At 37.2% G+C, this 25917-nt stretch overlaps 1 protein-coding gene and 1 pseudogene across 1 annotated transcript in view; both read left to right on the top strand.

Moving 5' to 3' along the window:
• Positions 1 to 25917, top strand: part of LOC139959165 (dynein heavy chain domain-containing protein 1-like) — a 91693-nt gene that overhangs the window by 31579 nt on the left and 34197 nt on the right. Inside the window, exons 30-58 of the mRNA XM_071956764.1 lie at positions 246 to 377; positions 672 to 900; positions 2103 to 2505; positions 3259 to 3407; positions 3879 to 3992; positions 4391 to 4623; positions 5107 to 5239; positions 6093 to 6202; positions 6722 to 6826; positions 7782 to 7920; positions 8475 to 8641; positions 8927 to 9064; positions 9675 to 9831; positions 10328 to 10605; positions 11436 to 11615; positions 12398 to 12580; positions 13978 to 14115; positions 14724 to 14883; positions 15490 to 15655; positions 16537 to 16772; positions 17315 to 17453; positions 18195 to 18384; positions 19195 to 19290; positions 19765 to 19978; positions 20554 to 20864; positions 21662 to 21869; positions 22308 to 22442; positions 23725 to 23946; positions 24991 to 25107. Of these exons, the coding sequence (XP_071812865.1) occupies positions 246 to 377; positions 672 to 900; positions 2103 to 2505; positions 3259 to 3407; positions 3879 to 3992; positions 4391 to 4623; positions 5107 to 5239; positions 6093 to 6202; positions 6722 to 6826; positions 7782 to 7920; positions 8475 to 8641; positions 8927 to 9064; positions 9675 to 9831; positions 10328 to 10605; positions 11436 to 11615; positions 12398 to 12580; positions 13978 to 14115; positions 14724 to 14883; positions 15490 to 15655; positions 16537 to 16772; positions 17315 to 17453; positions 18195 to 18384; positions 19195 to 19290; positions 19765 to 19978; positions 20554 to 20864; positions 21662 to 21869; positions 22308 to 22442; positions 23725 to 23946; positions 24991 to 25107 (5182 nt within the window). The remainder of the gene's footprint in view (positions 1 to 245; positions 378 to 671; positions 901 to 2102; positions 2506 to 3258; positions 3408 to 3878; positions 3993 to 4390; positions 4624 to 5106; positions 5240 to 6092; positions 6203 to 6721; positions 6827 to 7781; positions 7921 to 8474; positions 8642 to 8926; positions 9065 to 9674; positions 9832 to 10327; positions 10606 to 11435; positions 11616 to 12397; positions 12581 to 13977; positions 14116 to 14723; positions 14884 to 15489; positions 15656 to 16536; positions 16773 to 17314; positions 17454 to 18194; positions 18385 to 19194; positions 19291 to 19764; positions 19979 to 20553; positions 20865 to 21661; positions 21870 to 22307; positions 22443 to 23724; positions 23947 to 24990; positions 25108 to 25917) is intronic.
• LOC139959196 (U2 spliceosomal RNA) lies at positions 23139 to 23215 on the top strand (annotated as a pseudogene).

The following is a 25917-nucleotide window of genomic DNA, read 5'->3' as shown; positions in this document are numbered from 1 at the left end:
ACCCCCACCCCCCCCGACCCCAAAGTAAAAACAAAAATCATGCTGTTGTTGCCAGATGACAAAATTAACCAGAAATCGCAACCATCATAATAAATCATAAACTCTGGAATTTGGATTGTCTGTCGATGCAAATTATTTATTTTGAGTACACTTCAGATTAGATCGTTGTAGTTTATTTTTGAAATTAAGATTTATACTTCTTCTTTGTAAGAAAATGTTTGATCAATTTTTGTTTGTTACCTCAGGAGATCATGAAAGCCATCGCGGCCGACCCAAAGGTGCTCTCAATTCTAAGCAAACGGAAAGGGCAGAAAGGATGGCGGGAACTTCAAGGAGAAAATCTGAAGCAGATTCTGCTCTCCATGATCAAAGTAGAGGTATTTTCATCTCTTAATGTCATCTTGTTATTGCTCTGTGACTGCCAATCCGAACAGATTTTCATTCAATCATTCAATTGTCTAATTTAGCGATCCTAAACTATTGGAAAAAATTTGGAGGATCAGAAATCTCCAGGAATTTACCTTTTGAATTCTTTAAGCAATTTTATGGCAAGTTTTTTTTTTAGCATTTTTATGTAATATTATTAGGGATGAACCAAAAGACCTATAACATCAATCCAGAATTTTTTGGACGGATTCGGAAGACTACGTAATCCCCTTTGTCTTCTTTAGGAAGGATTATTAAAGAAGTTGGATCATCTCCTGACCGAGGCCAGGATGTCGTATCCGAGATTCTCCTTCCTGAATGACAACGACCTCACCGATCTCCTAGCTCACCCGTCCAACAGACAGCTGTGGATACCGTATATCAGGAAGCTGTTCCCAGGAATCGTAGGGGTCACATTGGCATTGACCACTGACCCGTTTGGAATTCATAAACACCTAGATCTACAGTTACATGGTGAGTATGAATGGTTCCTTTGGTTGGAATTTTCAATAGTTTAATACTGTACAGAACAGGAGAGAAGTTGTGTGTGGGTATTGAGGGTAAGGTGGGGGGGGGGATTGGAGGGAGGGGGTGAAGGGAGGTAGGGAAGATTGGGAAAGGGAGCAGAACAATATACCGGGGTAGTACCTGGGATGGAGATCAGTGTTAATAGTAGCAATTTTATTTATTTATTTCTGGAGTAGTTTTTTCACCCATAATTTACATATGGTCATAAATCACTACTATACACAGAAAACTCTGTGTTTTCAAAAGATTTATTCGCAAATCCCAATTCTATACAATATAGTCATATTCAACAACACACTTTTCGTACATGATCTATGCTCCTAAGAAAAACCTGTAAGTCAAATGGTGCACCTGCACTAGAGTTGGCATCTGTGCATTCTCTTCAGTGGCTGCTTCTGTGTGAAATTCCCTTCCTTTGGATGTGTGGTATGCTTCCTCTGCTAGAATCTGATCTTGCAATGTCCTCAAGTGTGTTTTGTAACCTTTTGGAAAAATGTAAATGTGTGGACATACACACATATTTACATAAGTGTGTGGACATACACACATAGATACATAAAATGTGTGGACATACACACATAGATATATAAATTGTGTGGACATGCACACATAGATACATAAAATGTGTGGACATGCACACATAGATACATAAAGTGTGTGGACATACACACATAGATACATAAAATGTGTGGACATGCACTCATAGATGCATAAAATGTGTGGACATGCACACATAGACACATACATGAATAGGCTATACAAGTCTGATCTGATTAACATCACCTGTACAATTAAGTTATTGGGAACTAATACTTTGACAGTTTTGAGAAACCTTTACATCATGATCCTTAATTACCATCAGCTTTTGTATCAATCTCTCTCTATTCAACATTGATTAGGGAATAAAATTAAGAATCAAGCCGGGTTATTTTCACCCCCATTCCTGCTGCCATTATGACCACTGATTAACTTCATCTCATGATATGAGCAACACAAAACATTTTAACAATATCATAAAAATATAATAAAAAGCCAACAGCCATATGGTATTACAAGCCTTTCTTAAACTTTCCAGCAGTTGCATAATCTCATGTAATCTGTTAGTTCCACCTTTCGGTTTGACCTTTTGGTTTGATTTTTTTATCCAGCTGACAAACTGGAAGCCGTGTCCATCGAAGGTGACTTGAACGAATGTCTGACACTGGTCAACCCTGTCACACCGTCCCCTGCTTTTGCCAGCTGGTGGAAGCACTTTGAGAACTCCGTAAAGAGCACAGTTGGATCCATGCTGAATACCTGCCTGGAGTCGAGACTGAGAGAAGGCAGGCTGAGCAATCCGGAGAACATTCTAGAAGAATTGGCAGCGCTAGAGACCACGGCGGGTAACTCGCCGGAAGAAAGGAACCTGCAGCAGGCAGTCAAACAGAGCTTCTCTCATTGGCTGTTGAGGTTTCCCGCACAGTGCGTACTGGTGGCTGAGGGCTTACTCTGGTTCCGACAGATGACAAAGGTTTTAGCAAGCGGAGATAAAGAACAGTTGGAAAGAGCCAAGTAAGTGGAATTGTTCTATTCAAGTATAGTAATTTTGTGTGCGTGTTTGTGCAAGGGTTATTTTCAAATTTTCTTTTAAAAATTTCAAAGCAAGTATGCTTGGGGTTAATGACATTCATCCCAGATGCACATTAAGCTGAAATAAGAAAGAAAAACAAACATTAGTTGAAATGTCCCTTGTCATATGTCAAGTAGATTTCTTAGAAATTGTACCATATACTTGAATATTGAATTTCACCAAACCTGTCAGATTCAATGCATGGATCATCAAAAGTGTAACAAAGTATTTGGGGTTGTCAACAAGATATTTCCAGGATCATGTAAGATCCATCTTCATCTTGATGATCTACACCCATCTACCTTAACCTGGACTTGACGGACCCCTAGGAGATTTATGTAACATTTGTTGGAGGTCTGTGATTGCAAAACGTTTGCTTGGAATCCACTAAAGAAATAGGGTCCACATAGGCTGAAGGGGAGTTAATATTTTAGGGATATACATATACTGTCCAACCCATCAGAACGAGTCTGAAAAGGGCAAAGTAACCAACATCTTCCTCACTGGGGACGGGGGAGGCAGGGCCTGAGGTCGATGGGGATACCTCCTATGTCTGGGGTATATATGATCATTCCTTCATCACTTCTAGGAGTCCGTGGCTGGTACAGAGATATAGCTTCATCAATCAAAAATTTATATCTATTTTATCCCTAATACTTTTCTTGTTTTTTGTTTTGTTTCTTTGTTGTTGCTAGGGATCAACTGCAGAATCGGCTGAAACAATATACCAGCGTTCTGCGGGATAACGTCCATCTATATCTCAGTTCTCAGAGCCGGGCAAGGCTGCACATCCTCCTTAGTAACCTCATCATGCAAACACTCCATTATAAAGATATCATACAAGGTAAATAAAAATAATGAAAGAATGAAACATTTCTTTATGATTTATCCCTTCTGCAGGCCTGCTTTATAGAGAGAAGGTTTGAAACGAATTAATAATTATAATGGCAGACTATTAAATTCATATCGATCTGGTCATTTAGATTTTAGCTACTCTTTAATTTCTTTGGAATTTTAATGTAAAAATAATTTAAAAATGTTTTTTTTTATAATTTTTTTATTATTGTCATCTTTAATGAGGGTAGTCATGCTCAGTATGACTATGACCTCTTATGTAGATTCCTTGGAAATATTATTGGGACATTATTAAGTTTAATCAAGGCTTATGTAAGGCTTCCTATCATCACAGCACAACTTCCTCTGTCATACCTTGATGTAAAAATGATGGAAGAGAGATACACTGGTATTTGTAAAACTGATTTCAAAATTCATAACTTATCCTTTTCTCTTTTCTGTTTTCTTATATCAAAACCAGGTTTACTCAAGTTGACTGATGTAAGTGATAAGTCCTTTGACTGGAAGAAAGTCCTCAAGTACTCACTGGAAATGTCATCTATCTTGTGTGCCAAACACGACGAGAAACAAGAAGGTAAGAATCTCAGGCTGTTTGGTTTTATGCTCAGCTTTATGCTGTCTACAAACTTTTTACCTTCAAAAATGATTGAAGAGTGATCCCAAGCCGAGACGTTTTACTGAAGCATCGAGATATGTCTCATAGGGCGTGGACAGTTGATTAGCACTTTTAATTTCCTCTGGGATAACTTTTTTTTTTAAATTTTAAATTTAACAATCTAAAGTATATTTTGCCTTTGGGACTGATTAAATGGTGTTTCACCATTTTATTAATTTGTCTGTTTCACAATTTGCTGTTTTTCTTTATGTAATACTGTTGTGCATCTGGTAATCTGTAACAATTTGCATTTTAATTCATTAAAGTTATGGTATCACGTTTTGATTTCAACTCATATTTTTCTACAATCCCATTAGGTAAAACTCAGACCATCACTGGATACGTCTTTGGTCCTTGTCATGTCAATCAGCTCGACTCCTCATTTGCATATGATTATGAATATCTGGGACCGAATTTAAGAGTCGTGACGACACCGTTGACTGACAGATGTCACTTGGCTATGGTCATGGCCATGAAGCAGTTTGAATGCGGTACAGTGGTCGGCCCGACATCCTCGGGAAAGACGGAAAGCATTAAAGATTTAGCTGAGGTAATGAATAAACAAATAAGGTTAAACGCTTTCTTCCCCACCTGTAATATTTTCAACAAGTAATTCAAAAAATGTTCAAAAGTCAAGATCATGACTTCATTTGGTAGTTGTGCTAATAAATTGCCATTTAAGCCCCCACCCTCCCCTCCCCTACCCCTTCCCCCTCCTCCCTAACCCTCCTCCCCTCCCCCTTCCCCCTTGCCTTCCTTGTCTCTCTCTGCCTCTTTCTCTACAAGAAAGTCCCAAAAATGCAACAGATTGTTAAACACTGGGCACACAGCACAAACAGTGTTGGTATCCATTTGTGCAATTCATTCCTTTTCATGGAAAATTCCAACTTTTACAGTATTAAAGATGTTTTCTTGAATCTTAATTTTGTTACTAGTAACCTGTGTTCGTTATGACCTACTAAGAACTGACAAAGTGCATGCTCTCTTAAACATGTTTTCATCAAAGTGTTTTTTTTTAACCTCATTTTCTTAGGTCATGGGTCGAAATCTCTTCACTGTGGACTGCACAAACATCTCCAGTGTCCGAGTGCTTGGTCATTTGTTGAGTGGCTTGGTCCAGTCAGGGAGCTGGGGACTGTTTGAGAACCCGCAAAGAATGACCGAGGGTAAGAAACTGTTTGGTCGGTGCATATAGCCAATGGTCGAGATATCTTTAACAGCAACGTTTTTTTGTAATGTTGTTGATATGTGAACATGAAAAGGAGACCATGTAGTGATAATCATTAGGTTGGCATGTTCCCTAACTTGGTGTACTTCGTTCTTTGTTTGTAGCTGCACTCTTAAATGCTACCATGTTTGAAAGTTAAATTGTAAGGACTCTTGCAAATGCAACTTTTAATCTACACAGCCTCAAAGAAAATGGGCAAATTTGATGCAGTGATAGTAAGGACAAATTTAACACACATGTTATGTTATGGAAATTTTCCTTGGTTTGAGCATTCTGATACAAGGCCTTCACAAGAATAAATCTATCTCACTCTTAATAAAACTGATCGAATCATCAATAAAATCGAAGGATGGAAGGGAACCACACAGCAAAATCAGAGCATCATTACCATAGTCTTGTAAAGGAACATTGCAGAAGCACCGTAAACCAATCTACCAAATTGAAATAAATTACTCTTCAGAGATTGAAGTTAATGGAAGAAATGGAATTAAAAGCAGATCAACAGTCACTTGATGGAAGTATAAAAGGAGCAATTGGTTTTACTAGCGGATCAACCTTCACTTGATGGAAGTATGAAATGATCAAGTGTTTTTACTAGCGGATCAACATTCACTTGATGGAAGTATGAAATGATCAAGTGTTTTGATTTGTTGAATTGCAGTCCTATTATGAATTGTACTTGGTTGATATGGTAAAATAATTGTCATAACCTTTGACATCAGATACAAACAACTTTGAAGAGAGACTCTAGTGGCAGAGAATGTAAACATTTTGTTTATTTGCATCCACAGGTTTATTGTCTGTGTTTGCCCGCCAGCTCCAGCACATCTTTCACGCTTATCAAGTCTTGAGCAACAGAAGCTTTGACCAAAATTATGAGACCAGAGGAAAATCATCAGTGGTAAAATATTCCAATAATTTCAGACTTTTTTATGGTAGATAACTTACTTTAAGTCATAATGCAAACTTTTGTTCAATTTGGCCAAAAAAAATAAATTTGAATTTCCTTCCTGGGAAGTTGGTAATATTCTCTCAGGTGGTAAGTTTTGTAAAACGAGAATTACGAATAAATTAATGAACATTCGGGTTAACTTGCAGCTTCAAAGAATCATGCCAGCAGTTGAACAGGTTATTGATCTTATTAAAGAAGAATGAATTCCATATTTCAATGAAAGATATGCTTCAAAATGTGTGAAAGAAATGTCAAGGGTAGATGTACCAATTCTTGCAATGGTTTGAATGCCAGAAAGGTCTATTTTGTCATTTTGGACCAATACTTAAAATACTGCTTGTCGTAAAGTTGTACTAGCTTTCAGTTTACTTGTCACATGTTACTGTTTCACTTTGAGCAAAATGTTCAACCGTTGAACAAATTTTGCATCTTAATCTACCGTAATTTGTTCATTTTCTTCTGTTTCAGAAAAATTTACGGAGGCACTCTGTGACCACTCTGCTCCCAACTACTGCAGAAAAGGATGAAAATAGTTCTCAAAAATCTAGGAAGAAGATCTTTATCACTTCTGAGGTAAAGAGGCTGATATAATAAATTTGACTTGATCCCAAATTCTTATTGAAAGTAACTCACCTTCGACTTAATCTCTGACCGAGTCTTTTCTGCGGCATTTTCCTTTCTTGTACAACACGTGACAGGTCTGCTCAAGTTTAATCGCCTACCTGTGGCTTTTGAGTATTGGGAGTCACAAAATGGCACATTTTTTCTTCAATCACCCATAAATTAAAATATTAAAAACATGTTGTGTCCCATACTTTCTCATCCTTGCAAGCATTTTCATTCAATAGAAAACACAAAGTTGTCCGCAATATGTGTTTTAAGAATTCACAAGTTCAAGTATCTGAAGCAAGTGTTGTATTGTCGGACCAGAGTTGTTGACTGTTGTTGAAACAGCTTGCCTGGTCAACACCACTCTCTCCTTTTAGTTGTTACTACTTTACATGCAGACTATAAGTTTTCTAATTTTTTTGGTAGGAACTGATTACAAAATTCAGCTATTCTGTAATGTTATGCTTACACATTTAACCACTTAATTATTGCTAGATTTACTGAAAATGGATGTCAAAAAAAAAAAAAAAAAATCCTCAAGAAATATGTACCAAAAAATTGAAAGGTACTTAATGTTAACTAACATGTGACCAAAAAGCTGCTAATATAAAGAATAGCAGAATGGATACCTTGCATTCCTTGCTTTGAAAACTCTTTTTTTTTTACCTGTTTTAATTTAAATTGGCTCGGTGAAATGTGTTTTTGGTTCCCCATTCACGGTACAATCTTTCATATGGTCCCTATCATATTTCAAATTTCAAAATACCACTGTATCACACTGCACCATTATAAATTATATGTTGTAAACCACAATAAGAGACATGTAGTGAAACCAGCAGAGGTGAACCAATACCGTTAAAGTATGTACAGAATGGAATCAATAATTAACTGTCATTTTTTTTCCCGTTCGGTTTACAAGGAGGCTGATATTGATGAATTGAAGGATAAATCGAGAGGCAGGAGACACTCCATCGTTAGAGGACGACAAGTTTCTGTGACTGATCATTATTTGACCAGTAATGATCCGGTCCCTCTCTTCATCAACAGACCTAAATCCGGTGAGTATTACTGTATTAATTATTAGTGATAAAAACTACATGTCGACAGATTAAAACAAATGATAAACAGTAAATATATTGAAGTGACTTGATATTATAAAAATTTAATGTAAAGAGACAAAAAAAAAAAAAAAAATAGGACGATTTTTTTGGCTTTTGGATTTCCCCATCACCCTTCTGTTGTCTATTTAAAAATGAAAGCAAAGACGGTTGGCTAGATAGCTCAATTGGTGGAGAGGCACAGGACTTTTATCCTGAGGTAACTTGATTTTAATCCTTTTCTAAACAATAAACTTTTCTGTTCTTTCTAACGACAAAGTAGTCTATTTGAAAATTATTAAACTCTATTACATGTCTTCTTGAACAAAATCATCGAAACATGTAGGAACGATATGCCCTCTTGAAATAAAATCATTGATATCAAGGAAAATGGCCATCATAAAACTAGATAAATTAAGTCTATGTTTTGATATGATAGACCCAAACTTTGAAATTTGATATTTTTTGATAAACATCAGTAGATTTATCATCCACCATTTCTGCTTCTTTAACAGCAAATGTGCAATCCACGCCATCTGTCCAGCATTGGCATCACAAGCCAGTCACATTGGGACATTTGGAATTTGATGGACACCTGATTCCAGCTAGCGGTAATTTTGCTTGTTTCGTTACCATGACGACAGATGGTATTCGTCACCCCGAGGTACCGGCTAATTTGAAGGTAGGCTACGCCATTAGCATATTTCTCATTTCTCTCTCTGTAATGCAACTCAGGTAATTATGCTTATCAACGTGTCATTGCCCTTCTAGCTGTCTCAGAATTTGGGTTTTATTTTACAAGTTTATACAACTTTACGCCTTTTTATCCTTGTGGAAATTTTTCTAGATATGGAAACTGTTAATTTATTTGAACAAACTTAAGTTATTGTAAAGATGGTTTCCTTGTAGCTAATGCATGATTGATTGATTGATGGATTAATTGATCGATTTATTACTTCCTCTTCAGGCCTCGATGCGACACACCTCAATGGTCATACCAGACTTACTGGTCATACTCGAGACTTGGTTAATATGTTCAGGGTTTCAAGAACACCAGGGTTTGGCTTCAAAGCTGTACTCTCTTTCACAGATATTGTCAGCTCAGGTAAACCTTCATATCATCATGCTTGTCAAATTTTAACTTTATTGAGATGAGCTCTTTGTCAATGGTAGATACTTAAAAAAAATTTTACCATATTTTTTTTTTTACTGCTTTCCAATAGTTAACAATGATTTGGTTTGGATATCCAGTGGTTGTCATTTCTTTCAATAGAGTTGTTCCTCTCTAAAATGTGTATGCTATTTAAGTGTGTTATATTTCCAGAAAAAAACAGTTGTGGTTTTTCAAAGTAGTTTTGATGACTCAATTTTATTAAACTAATGTAAATGTTCAGTACAGGTGTTTTTCTTGCGGAAGATTCATTATTTAAATTCCAACCTCTTTTTCAAAGCAATGATAAATAATTAAAAAACAACTTTATTTTTCTCTAGACTAGGTTCTTTGAACCAGTGACCTTAGGAATCCATATCCCATTTGTTATCCCGGGGTCATCTTCCTTACCCCCTTGTCTGTCTGAGATGTTTCGTAAACATTGTTTTATTAAATTTTGGTTTTGATTAGCTCTATATAACGCACCAAGATTACATGTAGCCAAAACTACTTTCTTTTGTGACCTTATCATAGCATTTATTAATATTGTGTCTGTTTTGATTAGTTTCCAGAAAATCCCGACTTTCATCTGGATCTGAGGGTCTTGAAATCGGTGATGGACGTCGCTGCTCTGAGGATGTATTCCAAGAGGAACGTCTATGAACTGACTGGAAGAGGCAGCTCGCAGAATGGAAGCACGCCCTCTGTTGGTCTCCCAGCAGGTGAGATTCGCATCACTATATAGGTAGTTCATGTGTAAATTGAATAGAGGAATGTGCGCTATCAATACAGGATAAGTTTAACATTTTACACTTGAACCATTCCCTTCTATTCTATATCTGTCTGTTACAACCTTAATGAAGAGATGTATATACCTATAGATTCCTGTTCATTCAAGAATTATAGTTGCATATTAGATGAATTGATTCTGAAGCAAATATTCTCATGGTTAACATTTTACAAATTTTCCTCAGACCATATTGAGAGGTTTAAAATTTCCACAAATTTATTTTCCCCAAAACTAGCAAAGTCTCCAATTTGAAATACCCCCCCCCCCATTCCCCTTGAAAGTAATTGCAAGTTTATTATTTTTCATTAGTTGTTGCAATATTTTAAATAATTAGGAATAATATTATTCACATTTAATATCTATAAACAACCATTTAAAAACAAATAGTAATCATGTTTTATTTTCACTATGTTCTGTTTTCTCTGTAGATTCTGAGACGGATCTGACAGACATCTTTGAGCAGGATGAACTTCACAAAGAGGAGAACGCCCTCGTCTACGCGATCCAACTACACCTGCTCCCTCGTCTGAAAGACCGGCATCAGTTACACGCCGTCAAGGAACTATTGAGATGTGTCTTCCCCTGGGGTGGAGGAGGTCCCCGTCCCAGCACTGGGGGTCAGGAGCATGACCCTGTGTTACTGGATGCCATACAAAACCAGTTTGTTGCAGACAAGTTACAAGCCACTCCACAGCACGTTAATAAGGTAGCATGCATAGCTGGTTAATGTGTTGAATTATTTGGAAATTATTTAGGAATCTGTGGTATGGTTCTGTAGTTGTTAACTTTTGCTACACGGTACAGAAATGTTAAAAAATGTCTGATAAATCCACTCTTTAGATTTCAGGTGTCTTGTAGATGTATTGTATATTAACATACATTTTAATAGTACAACATTAATTTATAAAAAAACCCTATTTATCAGCGCATGGATGAATCATACCCAAATGCTTGTGGAAGTAAATGCAGAGGTTAGTTCTAGGAGACACCCACCTGCTACAGTGGGTGTTCGAATGTTTATTGAAACCAGTAAATATTCATAAAAAGGAGTAAAAAATATATTTAAAATATAAAGTAATATTCAAAATATTAAATTTTACTATTAGTTGTAAAGAATGATTACTTAAAGGTGAACACATATAAAAGAAACAGACATAAAATTATATTAGAGTTTCTAAGTGATCAGACTGAATATATATATATGCAGCAATACAAATGACATACACCTCCCTGAACACATGTGCTTGTTGATAGCAACAATAGCTCTTTAGGGGCAGATGCTACAGCCTCCAGATTTAAGCAGTGCCCTTGCCACACACTTTTTGTGTAAAATTCTCAACACCAAAGATTACGTCCCAACTGTGCAGTCTCAACGTTTGACTAGTAAGAATCAAAAAAGGGAAAAGTATCTATAAGCTTTTTAACAAATTTGTTTAATTGCTGCATCATTAAATCTAGTGGAAAGATGATTGCGCTGTTATTTTATGCTTTATTAATCAAACTAATTTTTTTGTCTAAATTGATCAAATCTTTCAGGTTATTGAGCTTCAAGAGACTCTCCAGCACAAGTGCGGTGTCATTCTGGTCGGACCAGCCGGGAGCGGGAAGACGGTGTGTTACCACACCCTGGCACGTGTGCTGAATAATCTCCATCAGGTACCTCCAGTTGAGAAGGAAGAGGGTCACAAGGGGGTACCGCAGGTGCCAAAGCTGAAGGTAAATTCATCTATCCTGTAATATTCGTCTCCTTTCCGTTACGTGAGAGGTTTTGTCCCTGTTTGAAAAAGGTTTACATATATATAACTTATGTTTACAGAATGTATGTTTGTATGTTTTTTAGATCCTCATGCAAGCAGGAACTTGCGAAGAAGCCATCATTGGCTTATTTAAGCTGCAAGCTGACAGAACTCAGTCTCTTAGATTCATATTTAACGTCCATGATTATGAATTGTCAACATCTCTGTAACTGGACGACAAACATTAATCTTGGAGTGACTCGAACTGGGGACCTTATGATTGGAAGGCACTGGCATTAACCATTGAGCTAACACTCTTTAGAATAGTTCATTATTGGGGCAAAGTACGTGAAAAGTTTTGGAGTAGGTAACCAGACTTTGATCTTAAGAGACTTACTTTATCTGATTTGAATTCCCATTTTTTCTCTGCCGCCATTACAAAATGATCTTTTATTTTTTACATTTCTCCACCTGTACATATTTTATTGTTTTTGGAGATCATTTTCATGATTTGAAATTTTGTTGCTATTAGAAAGTATAGCAAACAATGGCATTAATCAGAAGAAAGTAAAGATGGGGCTCTCCTATAATGGTCAAAGTAATATTCAAAGAGTACGTAACATAGAGCTGTTGTTTACGTTTAACAGGAAACTTTAAAAAATTGAACGTTACAAAACACTGAATGTCTGATTATCTTATTGGAGATTCAGAAGTTGGCAATCAGACTGCAAAATATTTGTATTTTTAAATTTACATTTAAAGGGCTTAAGTGAGTCAAGTCCGAGCCCAAGTTCACCAAGTGTTCATCGTATGAAGTTTAAGGCTGAGGTGATTTCCAGGTTGACCTTACAGTGGCTGGAGGTCGCGACCCAGGGAAAGAAACTACCCGAGTATCCAGCTGTAGATGTCTCTGTGATTTATCCTGCTACTCTGTCATTGGAAGAGGTATGTGAGGTATTTAGAGACGTAGGCTAGGTTCCTGAGGTATATGAGGTATTCAGTGATGTAGGCTAGGTTCCTGAGGTGTGTGAGGTATTCAGTGATGTAGGCTAGGTTCCTGAGGTACTCAGTGATGTAGGCTAGGTTCCTGAGGTATGTAAGGTATTCAGTGATGTAGGCTAGGTTCCTGAGGTATGTGAGGTATTCAGTGATGTAGGCTAGGTTCCTGACGTATGTGAGGTATTTAGAGACGTAGGCTAGGTTCCTGGGGTATATGAGGTATTCAGTGGTGTAGGCTAGGTTCCTGAGGTACTCAGTGATGTAGGCTAGGTTCCTGAGGTATGTAAGGTATTCAGTGATGTAGGCTAGGTTCCTGAGGTATGTGAGGTATTCAGTGATGTAGGCTAGGTTCATGAGGTATGTAAGGTATTCAATGATGTAGACTAGGTTCCTGAGGTATGTGAGGTATTCGGTGATGTAGGCTAGGTTCCTGAGGTATGTGAGGTATTCAGTGATGTAGGCTAAATTTCTGAGTTATATGAGGTATTCAGTGTTGTAGGCTAGGTTCCAGAGGTATGTGAGGTATTCGGTGATGTAGGATAGGTTCCAGAGGTATGTGAGGTATTCATTGATGTAGGCTAAATTCCTGAGTTATATGAGGTATTCAGTGTTGTAGGCTAGGTTCCTGAGGTATGTGAGGTATTCAGTGATGTGGGTTATGCTACTGAGGTATGTGAGGTATTCGGTGATGTAGGCTAGGTTCCTGAGGTATGTGAGGTATTTAGTGATGTAGGCTAGGTTCCAGAGGTATGTGAGGTATTCAGTGATGTAGGCTAGGTTTCAGAGGTATGTGAGGTTTACTATGATGTAGGCTAGTTTCCTGAGGTATGTGAGGTATTCAGTGATGTAGGCTAGGTTCCAGAGGTATGTGAGGTTTACTATGATGTAGGCTAGTTTCCTGAGGTATGTGAGGTATTCAGTGATGTAGGCTAGGTTCCTGAGGTATGTTGAGGTCCTTAATGATGTATCTATGTGACATACTTAAGGCTGTATGTAGGATTTCTGAAGTGTCTGATATGTTAAATTTTGTAAGATAGATTCCTGCTGTATGTGAAATTTCAAAAGCAATAATGTGTTCATTTCCTGTATTGTGGAACGTATACTAAGTTCCTTATGTATGTGATGTATTTTAAGCTGTTTGTTGAGTTTCTGAAGTGTGCAAGGTAGTGAAGTTTTATAATAAGTTCCTGCTATCTGTGAGGTATTTAAAGCAATATATGTTAAGTTTTTGTGGTAAGCGGCATATCCAAAGCTTGTAACGATGGGTTTCTGAGGTGTATGATGGATTTAAACTTGCATGTATTTCATTTTGTAAATTTAAATATCCCTTTTCACCATCAAAGATAATTGGGGAATGGAGCGAAGAAGGAAATTCCTGGAAAGACGGCTTTCTGACCAGAATGATCCGAGATTCCGCAGCATCTTCAATGGCAGCGAAAGCTCTGTCTCAGGAGCAGGTTGAGAAAGCAAAACAAAAGAAGGTACAAAAAATCATTTCACACGATTATGAAAATATTTTGAGTCTCTGGATTGTTGTATCGTCTTGTAGGCAGCTGTTTCCTCAGCTTGTGTAGTTTATGAACTGTTTCAGATACGCATGTTAATTGTGATTATAGAGTTTCACCAGTTTCTCACAATTTAATTCTGAAAGTTTTTGTTTTTGTGGAATATTCATCAACTCATTGATGCTGAAGAAAGTGAAATTGTAGACCTTCAATAAGGATTTTTATATAATAACTAAACTGTGCCCACTGATCATTCTATAAATTGAAGTCAATACCATTGTATCTTATGAATGTAATGAGGCCTTCCCCTTCCCTTCCCCTCACCCTCCCCCTCCCCTCCCCTCCTCTTTTTTCCCCTTCCCCTTCCTTCTCTCTCCATTAATGCTAAATATTACACTTTCACCATTAATTTAAAATTTTATTAGTAAGCTTTTAAGCTGCTTGCAATAATAATTGCACTTGCACCCCTATCACCAACCCCTTAAACTTTGTTATCGCCTTGCACATACTAAAGACATTCAATACGTGGAAAAATTCAGCAGTCAGAATTCAGCCGTAAATATCTTTCGTTTCTTTCGTCAAAGCCATTTGGTAAAGGACTGCTCAGTTCCCCGAGTGTCATTGAGAAGTGGATGGTGTTGGACGGAGATGTCAACCAGACTTTATCAGATTTGTACCATCCCGTCGTGAAGAGAGGCAACCGAGAAATGACCCTGGCTAACGGAGAGCAACTTAGTATTCCAAGTAAGATTTCATAGATTAATGTTTGGTTCAAAGTTGATACCATTAACTCTCAATATTGTTTAAAGATTTAATTTTCATTTTGTTTCATTTCATACTAGTATAAATACAAAATAATGTAATAATTACAAAAAACAGTTGAAGTAATTAATCTAGTTATAGTTATATAACAGTTAAAATATATGATGTATATGTCATTTATTATAATGGAAGAATGAAAATGAAAAAGAAAGAAAGAAAGGGGGAAAAAACAAAGTCAGTTACTCAGCTAAAAAGTTACATATTTGAGAGTGCAGTACTTAGAAATACATGAAATGTTTAAAAACAAATGGAAACTGACTGAATCCCTTTCGCATGAAAACAAAATCAACCTTTAATTGTATTTAGGTTACTTTTCAATCCTCAATTTAATAAAACTATAATAATAATAATCATTTCATTTATCTCATTAATATTTTATATTTTTATATTTTTGTATCATTATACATAGACTGAATATCATTTTCCATTATGAGGTCATTTTTCTCAGTTCTAAAGGAACATTCTTGTGATATTAAGTGCCATCTCCCATCCATTTTTTTTTTAATATTAAATATATATTTTTTTAAGGTTCACTGAGTTTAATCCTAGAGACCACAGATCTCTCCCAGGCCTCCCCTGCCCTGGTAGCAGACTGTGCCATACTACACTTTGGCAGAGAGGTAGTCCAATGGAGATCTCTTCTCGACTCCTGGCTCGGTGAAGTCAAGACCCTCTGGGAATGCTCGAACACAAAGTAAGCCAACGTCGTAAGCTGGTATTACCATGAATGGATATGCTCTAAATCGTGTGCTATTTTTATTTTTCATGATGCAAGTAGGACCTTATGTTAAGAAAGATGTGAACTTTTGAGGCAACAGAAAAATAGGTTTTCAGAAATATTCTTGCTGGCATTCAGTAATTTCATTAATTTCTAAAAACTTGATTTCTTTTTTTTGAGATACAGTTATTTGACAGTTTGTAGATGAAAGCGAATAAGTGGAATCATCTTCCGTCAGACTGGTCGTCACGACCGGATTTAAATTTAAGTTAGGTGTTAGTTTTTCCCCCTTTATTTCTTGACTAATGATAGTTATGTTTCCAAAAATGATTTACAAATTTAAAATGTCATTTCAGTCCACTCACTGGAATCTTTGAGGATGCTTCTTGTGGGAAATAAGAAGAAAAAATGAAAATCAAAAACTGGTTTTGAAATTGGTGGATTATATTCTGTATTATGGGATATATCCTACAGAAAGTGCATATCCATGAAAAAGAGAACACAATTCCTATGCATGTATTCTTCAAAAAACAAGAACATATCCTATGGATATTTCCTAACGAGTGTGTGGATAATTGGGTGCTTTTTCCATTGTCTTTCTTTGTTTCTTAGTTATTGTAATCTGTTTTGGCCCCAATATACAAAAGGGCAATGGCTTACAAAGGCGAGTGTTAAATTTGCGCTCTGGGAAACAAATGAATAATCAAAACTTGTAAAAATTAAAGGTATACACTTTATAATAAATTAACATATTGCCTAAACACTTAAATCTTAACATTAAAGTAATCTATCCAATTATCAAACTAAGTACATTTATTACCCCTACTGGTCTTGACATTTTATTTTTCCACCGACAGCTTCCAGCTTCTAACGACGTTGATCGATGAGATTTTTCCAGCTAGCTTGGATTTCCTGAGCCAGTCTGGTTGCTCCTTCATCTTAGAGACAGACCTAACGCCGTCAAAGGAGTCTCTGGGCCCTGGGTTGAGAGAGGTGTCTACCTTCGTCAAGATTTTAGGAGCTCTGCTAAGTGTTTACTTCAGGAGAGAGGAAGTCGCTATGAATACCGATCCTGAAGTCAAGAAGCCAATAGGTGAATGAGTTTACTTTGATTTTAGTTTAAAAAGAGGAAAGAAATGATTCTGATTTTTATCAATATTCAACCCAGAGAGCAGCAGAAGGGGTGGGATTTCTAGAGATATTCTACCTTGTATGTTTATATACATTCTAAATGAAGAAACAATTACTCCATTGTTCATAATATATTCATATATTCATAATATTTCCCTCCATAAATAAGACAACAAACCTCTGTTAAAGTCTTATTATGGTTCAAGTTGCAATAATCCTGCTTCTAATAATAATAATATAATAATAAATTACATTTATATATCGCTTGATACAGCGTTTCAAAGCGCTTTAAAAAGTAGGAAAGAGACAAAGGAAACCAAGGGAAAAAAGAAAACTAGGAATTAAAGAGAAATGTTTTGAAAATACAAAGAGAGGGAGAGTCACGAACGTGAAATGGGAGTTCGTTCCAAAGAGAAGGCTCAGCGACAGAAAAGGCACGATCGCAATAACGAGTGTGGGTCTTTGTTTGTTCTTACTACTTTTCTGAATTTTGTGTTTTTTTAGAGAACAAGTTAACAGCCCTCCTGTCTCCCAGTGTCTCCTCTGTGAGCTCCAGACCAGCTAGTTGTAATCCTTCTGTGCTATTATCATCCATCTTCGTCTTCTCTTATATCTGGGGTTTCGCTGGACACTTGCATGAAAGGTATGTGTTATGTTAATAACAAGCACCAGCATGGCAGGCAGTTATGTTACAAAGCTATAAGCAGACCAGACTGAGGAGTCTGCACTCATTTTTATATCCTAACATACTACCAAGAGTGGATGTGGGGAGGGGTGGGGGTTAACACCCCCCTTTTCAACCTCACACAAAAATTCAAAAGAAGTTGTAAAGCACAATGTTGCATTTATACCTAATAAAGATCTAATGTATGGTCTTAATATGTCTCAGAATGCACCATTTGATGTCTAAAAGTGTTACTTTCTCTGGGGAGGAACCCACTGACCCCTCACATGGAAGCCGCCTTCAACAACCCCAAGGCCATAAATTCCTTGATCATCCACCCTTGTTGCTTGTATTTGTGTACTCACTCTCATAGATGTTTTAAATGTACTTGATGCAGTGTTTAAGTGCTAGTGTAGATACCACTGGAAGCTTATTTAAACCTTCTCATGCTTAGAGTACATTCTCTTTAGAGTACATACTCTTACATTCTATGTTATTTCGTACTCATACCAAAGGGAATTTTCTATGTATACTTGTGAATATGTTGTACTCATGCTGCAAGTATGACGCAGACATAGAATAGCAGTGGTATTAGTAGAGAAGGACTCAAGTTTGATAAAGGAAGCAATAAAATGTAGCAAATTTTGAAGTAAACATGTTTGGATATTTTGCAGAGCTTTCAGTACACTTTACGATAACATTGTAAAATCTCTCTTTCAGGTACTGGGATAAATTTGAAGCGTTTGCCCGGCACATCCTGTCCAGATCATCGTTGGATATATTGATACCGTCAGAAGAGTCACTGTTTGACTACCATGTGGATCCAAACCAGGGCATCCTGGTGTCCTTCTCTGATAAATCTCAAGATAGGATAAAGACTATGCCCTCTGGATACACTGTCATTCCTCAGGTAAATTTGAGTTTAAATTTTAAATTTTGAGTTTAGATTTCAACTTCCTATTACCTGTAGACACTGTAAATGGGACTGCTAGAAATGAGTTCATTCGGATGGCAAACACAATTAGAGTAGACCAAAACCATCCTCTACATTCTTCATTAAACAGTATGCTAACAAAATCTTGCAGAAATCTAAGAAATCGACAAATCTTGCCAAAGATAGAATACATCTTTTTTCGAAACTCATTTATCTATCGTGCTGCAATATTCTTTCAATCTAAGCTTTTCGATCCTTTGATTTAGAGTATTTTTTTGGTAATCTTATATCATCTTAATATCTGATAACATCTTAACATTGTTTATTATTAATATATTTTATGTTTGTACTTCTTTTTATGAATATTTTATATTTCATACTGGATTGAATAAATGAAATAAATGAAATGAAATGATATGAATTGAAATGAAAAGTAAGAGGCTAGATCAATGGCTTATAAAAATATGCCCACATACTGCAAAATGGGTTGGCATGCAAAATCAAAGCAAGATGTGAATTGACAATTGTTGTTGGGGAGTAGGGGGAGAGGAAGAGGGGCAGGGAGATTCATAGGGTGCTTGAGGGGGGAGGGGCATGAACATTCTCACTCATTATTTTTCTTTGATCATTCTTGTCTTTTCCCAAATTTTAGCTTCTCCTCTTTGTGTTTTATGGGACACAAAACCCTCCTTACCCCTGCCCTTCCCTCTCATCCTTCCCCTGAAATGGTTACACTTGTTTATATTTTCTTGATCTTAATACTCCATCTGTCTTTTTCATTTTCAGATGGAGAGATACTCTCATCTTGTGGATCTTCTCTTACCTACCAGTCCTATACTCCTCTGCGGTGCTCCCGGAGTAGGCAAGAGTGCGCTTGTTCAGGTAAAGTTAAACATCGTCAGGAATGTTGTATCTTTTGTCTTAATAATTACATCTCTTTGTGCCTCTCTTGTCACCGTACGGTGTGTTACAGCTGCAAAGAATGTCTTAAATTAGCCATTCAGTTTATGTAGTAAGTACACAGTACAATTAATAACTGTAATACTATTACAAACTCCAATTTGTTCATGCAATGGCTGTCTGTTTGTCCTTTTCGTTTTAACCTCTTTTTCATGGTCGAATATTAAAATCATATTTTACGTAACCATCAGGTTCACACCAATTTCACAGTTCTTGTTTTATTTCAGTACTTCGGTGTATCCCGAACACCAAGTTCCACATTTTTTCCACCAGGCAGTCTGTCTGTCTCTCTGTCTGTCTGTTTGCCTGTCTGTCTGTGCATCCATTAATAACATCTCACAAATCTCTTTTACAAAGAAATTTTGCCAACTGTAATCAATCCTGTTGTATTTCCAGAACTTGGTGCATCCCAAGCACCCCTACACCAAGCTCCACTTTTCTCCAGTCTTCAGCCAAACCATGTTAGAGGATGGTCTGTCTTCGAAGCTAAGACCGATGAGCGTCGCTCTGAATCCCTCTCTGGCATCTAAAGGAGTGGCAGCCATTGGCGGTGGTCGGCCGATGTTCTTTATCGATGATATGAATTGCTGCTCCAAGAATCCTAGAACAGGTATCACTCTATATTTTTACCTGACTCTCTTGAAATGATACCCTCTCTTTAAAATATGCACAGGGTTAAATATTTTGAACAAAACAATGAGCAATGGTCAGTATTTCGTGTCAGATTATGGAACGGGACTGGTAGCATTATTGGGTAGCGAGGTATGTTGCGGTAGGGGTTGATTAAAAGTTAGGCTATAGAGCTTTGACATTAACCCCCTCGATCCCTTTAAATAAATGGATTAAGAAGTGCAAGTTAAGTTTGGTAGATTTATTCTCTTCTTCTGTTTCTCTCCAATTAATATCGATGATTGATTCATGATTTGAAGTTCCAGCACATTGAATTATACAGCTAGCATGTGTAATTAAACATAACAAGATCCTTCTGATTTGTAATACTTCAGATCTGAAATGTGGAGAATATCTCCATGGTAACTTAAAAAAAAACTTAAATTAGCTTTACAGAGTAATAATTAATCATATTAAGTATTACTAATATGACACTACTTCTCTTTTGTCTTATCAGAAATTTGTAACGGAATGACTTTCAAAATACTTTGATTTTCCTTTTTGTTTCCTCCTCAGGTGGAATTCCGAATCTGGAACTTCTTCGGCAGTTACACTCCCGGGGTGGATACTACAACCGTAAATCCTTCACCTTCCAAACCCTGGAGCAATTCAGCTTCCTGTCCCTCTGTGGTCCCCCTACAGAGGCAGGTGTCGGGGGTGGGGAGGCCTGTCACTCTCTCAGCCCCCGGTTAACAAGGCTGTTGACGGTGTTCATGTTTAACTCCCCGGACGTGGAGTCCGTGTTGGCTATGCACGGGAGTAACCTTACTAGCTGGTTGGAGGAATTCCCAGCGTATTCACTCGCTCGTCACCAAGAACTCGCCACGGTAAGAAACTTTGAGAGGGCCAAGGTACCATATCACAAATTGGTAGCATGCTAGTTTTGATATTTGTATAGTCGTGTATAAAGCTATATTGAATATGAAAGCAACTCAATGAGAGCCAAATGAGCCAAAAACAATCAAAATCAAATCAACACACTACTTGTCAACTACAAAGCCTATTCTTGTGAATGTGTAGAAGTTAGAGCGATTGCTGAATATGATCTCACCAGGATCTTCTTCACAGACAAAATGCATACACCTGAATATCAACTATCATAATAAGATTTCTACATGTTTCATTCCTACATTCTACTTCCCATTTTTCCTTTACCTCTATCAGATCAACCTGACTTTTTGTATCAAGAATCTATAGCCCCCCACCCCACCCACACCCCCATCCCTCAACCCCCACCCCCTCAGTCATAAGTATTGTCCCCAAGTTTCCTATACAGTGTCAGATAATGATCAACTTCAACAAGCATATTTCCCACAACCCTAAAAAAGTAGTTACCCACACCAAGACATTTAATTGTCAAATTCTAAAATTTCTCATAAACATGGAGGTTGAGAGCTTCTAGGAAGGTGCTTTTGAAAACGTCTAGCAAATTTTTTAGCAATTTTTTGGAGCCAATCCTGATGACCTTTAAGTAGTTCCTTATATCCAATTATCTTGACTTGATATCAACATAATGAATATTCATGAATCATAATTGTCACATAGTGCTCTCTTCAAACACCATATCACCACAATGTGGTTATTAAGTCAGTCAACTGTGTTTTTTTTATCTCTTCCTGTGCAGGCCATACTCTCGGCAACAGTGGCATTGCATGACACGGTCAAGCGACATTTGACCTGTACGCCGTCCAACCCTCACTATATCTTCTCTCACCACGATATCCATCATGTGTTGTCCGGCCTGCACCTTCTCTCTGCTAGGAGCAGCAGGGGAGAGAATAGACCCAAACATGGCCAGAGAAGGGTTGGAGGAGGTGGAGGAGGAGGAGGAAGTAATATATATTTTCAATACACTTATTAACCCATATCAATATTTTTGGCATATTTTGACCATATGATATTATGTATTATTATTATGATAGTTTAAAGTATGATCGTAGTCAAACAAATGTAGACAACCCTGAGAGGGTTGTTTTATTCAATTTGCAATACTTAAATGATAATTAATTAATGATATAAAAAGATAAAGAAAGATTAACTCAACGATTTTGTCAACTGACCTGACTTTCTTCGAAACGCACAAATGCAAACATACGATACCCACCAGATTATTCAAAGTGTATTTTTTGGGCTTTTGATTTATTTACAAATGGAAGTTTGAATAAACGACACGGTATACATGAATGTTCTTAGACTGCCTGATTCGGTCGATGAACAGGTGAACCCGGCATGAACTCTGTTGGTACGTCTCTCTCTGTTGTTACTTACAGGTCGTCGCCAGTCACAGGCTTATCGTGGTAGTTTGCAGCTGACGACAATGGCGCCCCCTATGATGAGATCCGTTATAAGATTGTGGTGTCATGAAGTTACCAGGACTTACACTGACAGAATAACGTCAGTTTCAGGTGAGAAGATTTTCAATTTCAAGCCATTGTGATTAGTGCATTTTTGGAGTGAATACCAGAGTTGCCATCAAAAACATTGTTGCGCATATTCAGTATGCAAATTAGCATTAAATATGTCTCTTGCATATTCAGTATGCAACTTAGCAGTAAATCTGTTTCCGTGATGTACGTTTCCATGAAATTTCAAACCTTTATTTAAAAAACGGCTCTTTATGTTTCAAAAAACCTCTTTAAAACCTTTATTATTAGTGAAGTTACAAAACAAATATTTAAAGATTAAGTTTAGAGTAGAAATATTGTATTGAGTCATGCTAACCATTGGCCATTCAGTTTTTGTAGACAGCCAGGTATGATTCATGCAGTGATACAAAACAGACTCACAAACAACAGTTAGTCTAAGTCAGGTAATTTAAATAAGGACCACTGATGATGTAAAAATAGGCATACATGATGTGTATGTTACAAATTAACTTCATTTTGGACCTTTAAATCCTTTATTTTCATGTTTGAAGCCTTAAAACCTTTATTTCTTCATTTACAACCTTTAGAAAAACCTTTGTTTTGTTGAAGCGCCGCTGGGAGGTCTGTTCACCTCATGTGAGACAGATATATATGCTTTAAAATCAAAACAGCTATAATGTAGACTAATGTAGACTAATTTTACCCAATGATTGACTGTATGCCCTGAGATGCTGTATTCACTCTCGGCCTTTTGGCTAAGATCATGTGTAGTATCTGTTCCCTTTCGAGGGGAATGGTGATGCACACCCAACGATGATCACACAGTCACAGTCCCAATGCAAGGGGACTTGGGGTTGAGAGCGGATCAGTCGTTCGGTAGTTTGGGTTTCGTGCTCAGGTTCTTTCCTGGGTGACTTTTTCTTAAAAAGTATTCACTGTCAACTTCCTGTCTTTAAGACTTCCCATCCTTGACTTATCTGAAAATACTTTTGTAAGATTTTCTACTGATATTACATCGTAACCATTGTTCAATATCACATATGCAGCCTTTAATAGAAGAATAAGGGTTCATCATAATGTAATTTGCATATGTAACATCATTTGCATATCTTATACTGCATATATCTTGCAGCCATGTCTTGATTTGATTTTCCTTCAAACAGAAATTTTGTTTACACTTGTTTATAAGTCAATTGATTTAACCATTACAGTATCATGAATTTAGTATTAGAAATGAAAAAAAAAATGAACGGTAAATAACTCCTGGATGGAATACCAGTAGTAATTTACTTAGATTCTGATTTCATTCCTGCTACTCTAGATATGGACTGGTTCTCAGCAATGCTTGAAGATACCGTTGAACAATATTTCTGCGTCGCTGAGGGTCCGAATCTACCCCCCTCTCCTTCCCTCATACTTGAGGAACCATCCCTTTGTTCCCTCCCCTACCAAGAATCTCTGTCATCGGAAAAGATTGAGCCGAAGGAAGAGGAGGAGGATTCAGTACCTCGTCCGATTAACACCTCCCCCGAGCCCCAGAAAGGTTTGTTACGTTCATCTAAGTAAATCCTAATCTGGGATAAAAATTGAAATTTTTTTAATTTTAAATTTTGACATAAGTATCCTTTGTTGCAGTTTGTTGAAAAATCATTTTCGTTCTCTGTTAATGTTATGCACGAAAAATGAGAATTTTACCACTTTTCCAGTAATTTTTAAAGTGAAGTCACCTCGGCCATACTAAAAAACTTAACCCCTTAAATGCTTATTATCAAGTAAGCTTATACGTCTTATTGGACAAACGGAGCAAGAAATTCAACGCTCGGGGAATCCATAAACATACATATTCTTTTTGTTAGAAAGTCATGAATGATTATTTTGGGAATATCGTAAAGTGTGCAAGCTTTAATTTTAACACAATACTTAAGTCAGACAGTGGTAAACGTCTACGGCAAAGTTCATACGAACATTAAACTCTCGTTTGTTTTGTTTTTTGTGTGTGTGAAATGTGTGCACTTAAAATACAAGTGAAAGGGGCAAAGGTCAAAATATTGAAACAGACAAAAGAAAGAAAATTTTATCACTTGTAATATTCGTCAACTTTCAGTTACTGTTCATAAGTAGAAACATGGACATGAATTCTTGCACTGTGTTAACAATGCAATATAAATCTTTCACCAGCTCAACAGTGATAATTTTCTTGATTTAATTTTGCTCTTGTTTTTGTTTCTGTACACATTTGATTTTGTTTTAAATTTTTATTTATTTGCTAATGATTGATATACTAATTATGTCATATAAATTTCATGTATGAATTATTGGCATTGGCAAGTATATTTTATGATCATATTTAACAAGTAACATAATTATGGATTTTTTATTGTTATTAATTTTTAATTTATTTGTTTCTTTGTTGTTGTATTTTTGGCACATTTTATCGTTTTGGAGTGTTTTCATGACAAATGTTTATAATGCATTCATTTGTACAAATATTTTTCAATTTTTTGACCTTTATTTGCTATGTCATCTTGTGATATGCACTTATTAATTTTAACCATACACACCCCCCTCTCACCCCCTTCACTCCCAGCACTTACATCCTCCAGCACCTCCATCAGTCTCCCTGCAGTCACCACACCTAATTCAGACTCACTGGATTCCGAGGGGGTACAGTCTGATTTTCACAGCCGTACCTTATCTACGCCAGGTTGGTACTCACTCGCAGTGATTGATTATATTGTTTGCAATTAAAGGACACAACCAGTCCCAGATTGACATTTGTTGGGGTCCTAAGGTACCAAATGCATGCCTCCCCGCCCCTACCCTTCTTTATCATGTTTTGCAGGCACAATCCCCCAAAATTTAAAGTTGATATGTCTTACCTTGAAGTGTTCACAGAAGCTCCCTTAACCTTTGGTACCCCTTAACCTTGTTGGTCCCATGGCTGTAGGTAGGTCCCTTAGCTGTGGGGCCCTTGGCTGTGAGGCCCTTGGCTGTGTGGGCTTCTTGGCTGTAAAGCCCTTGACTGTAGGGCCCCTGGCTGTGGGGCTCTTGGCTGTGAGGCCCATGGATGTGGGGCTCTTGGCTGTGAGGCCCATGGCTGTAAGTCCCTCAGCTTTGAGGCCCTTGGCTGGGTGGGCCTTTGGCTGTAGAGCCTTTGGTTGTAGGGCCCCTGGCTGTGGGGCTCTTGGCTGTAGGGCTCTTGGCTGTGAGGTTCTTGGATGTGGGGACTCTTGGCCATGGGGATCCCCCTGACCTTGGTAGCCCCCTAGGTACTTACCTCATCTGCAGTACTGGATAATTTATCACTGGGCACAACAGACACTGTGTAAAACAGCTTTAAAAGGAATTATTGAACAAGTCGATCGTTTTGCTTTATTGTTTGTGAGAAGTTTATAGTTTTAAGTTTATAGTTCATTGTTGAGAAGGAATTTATGCTAAGCAAAGCATTGATAGTCTGTTTCACAATTTGTATGAAAGATACATCTAGGAGTGTTGATGGACTTGAGTAGTGCCA

The sequence above is a fragment of the Apostichopus japonicus genome, chromosome 18 (assembly GCF_037975245.1).
Source record: "Apostichopus japonicus isolate 1M-3 chromosome 18, ASM3797524v1, whole genome shotgun sequence".
Lineage (NCBI taxonomy): Eukaryota > Metazoa > Echinodermata > Holothuroidea > Aspidochirotida > Stichopodidae > Apostichopus > Apostichopus japonicus.
The sequence above is the reverse complement of the archived record's forward strand: the minus strand, read 5'-3'. Positions and strand labels throughout refer to the sequence as shown.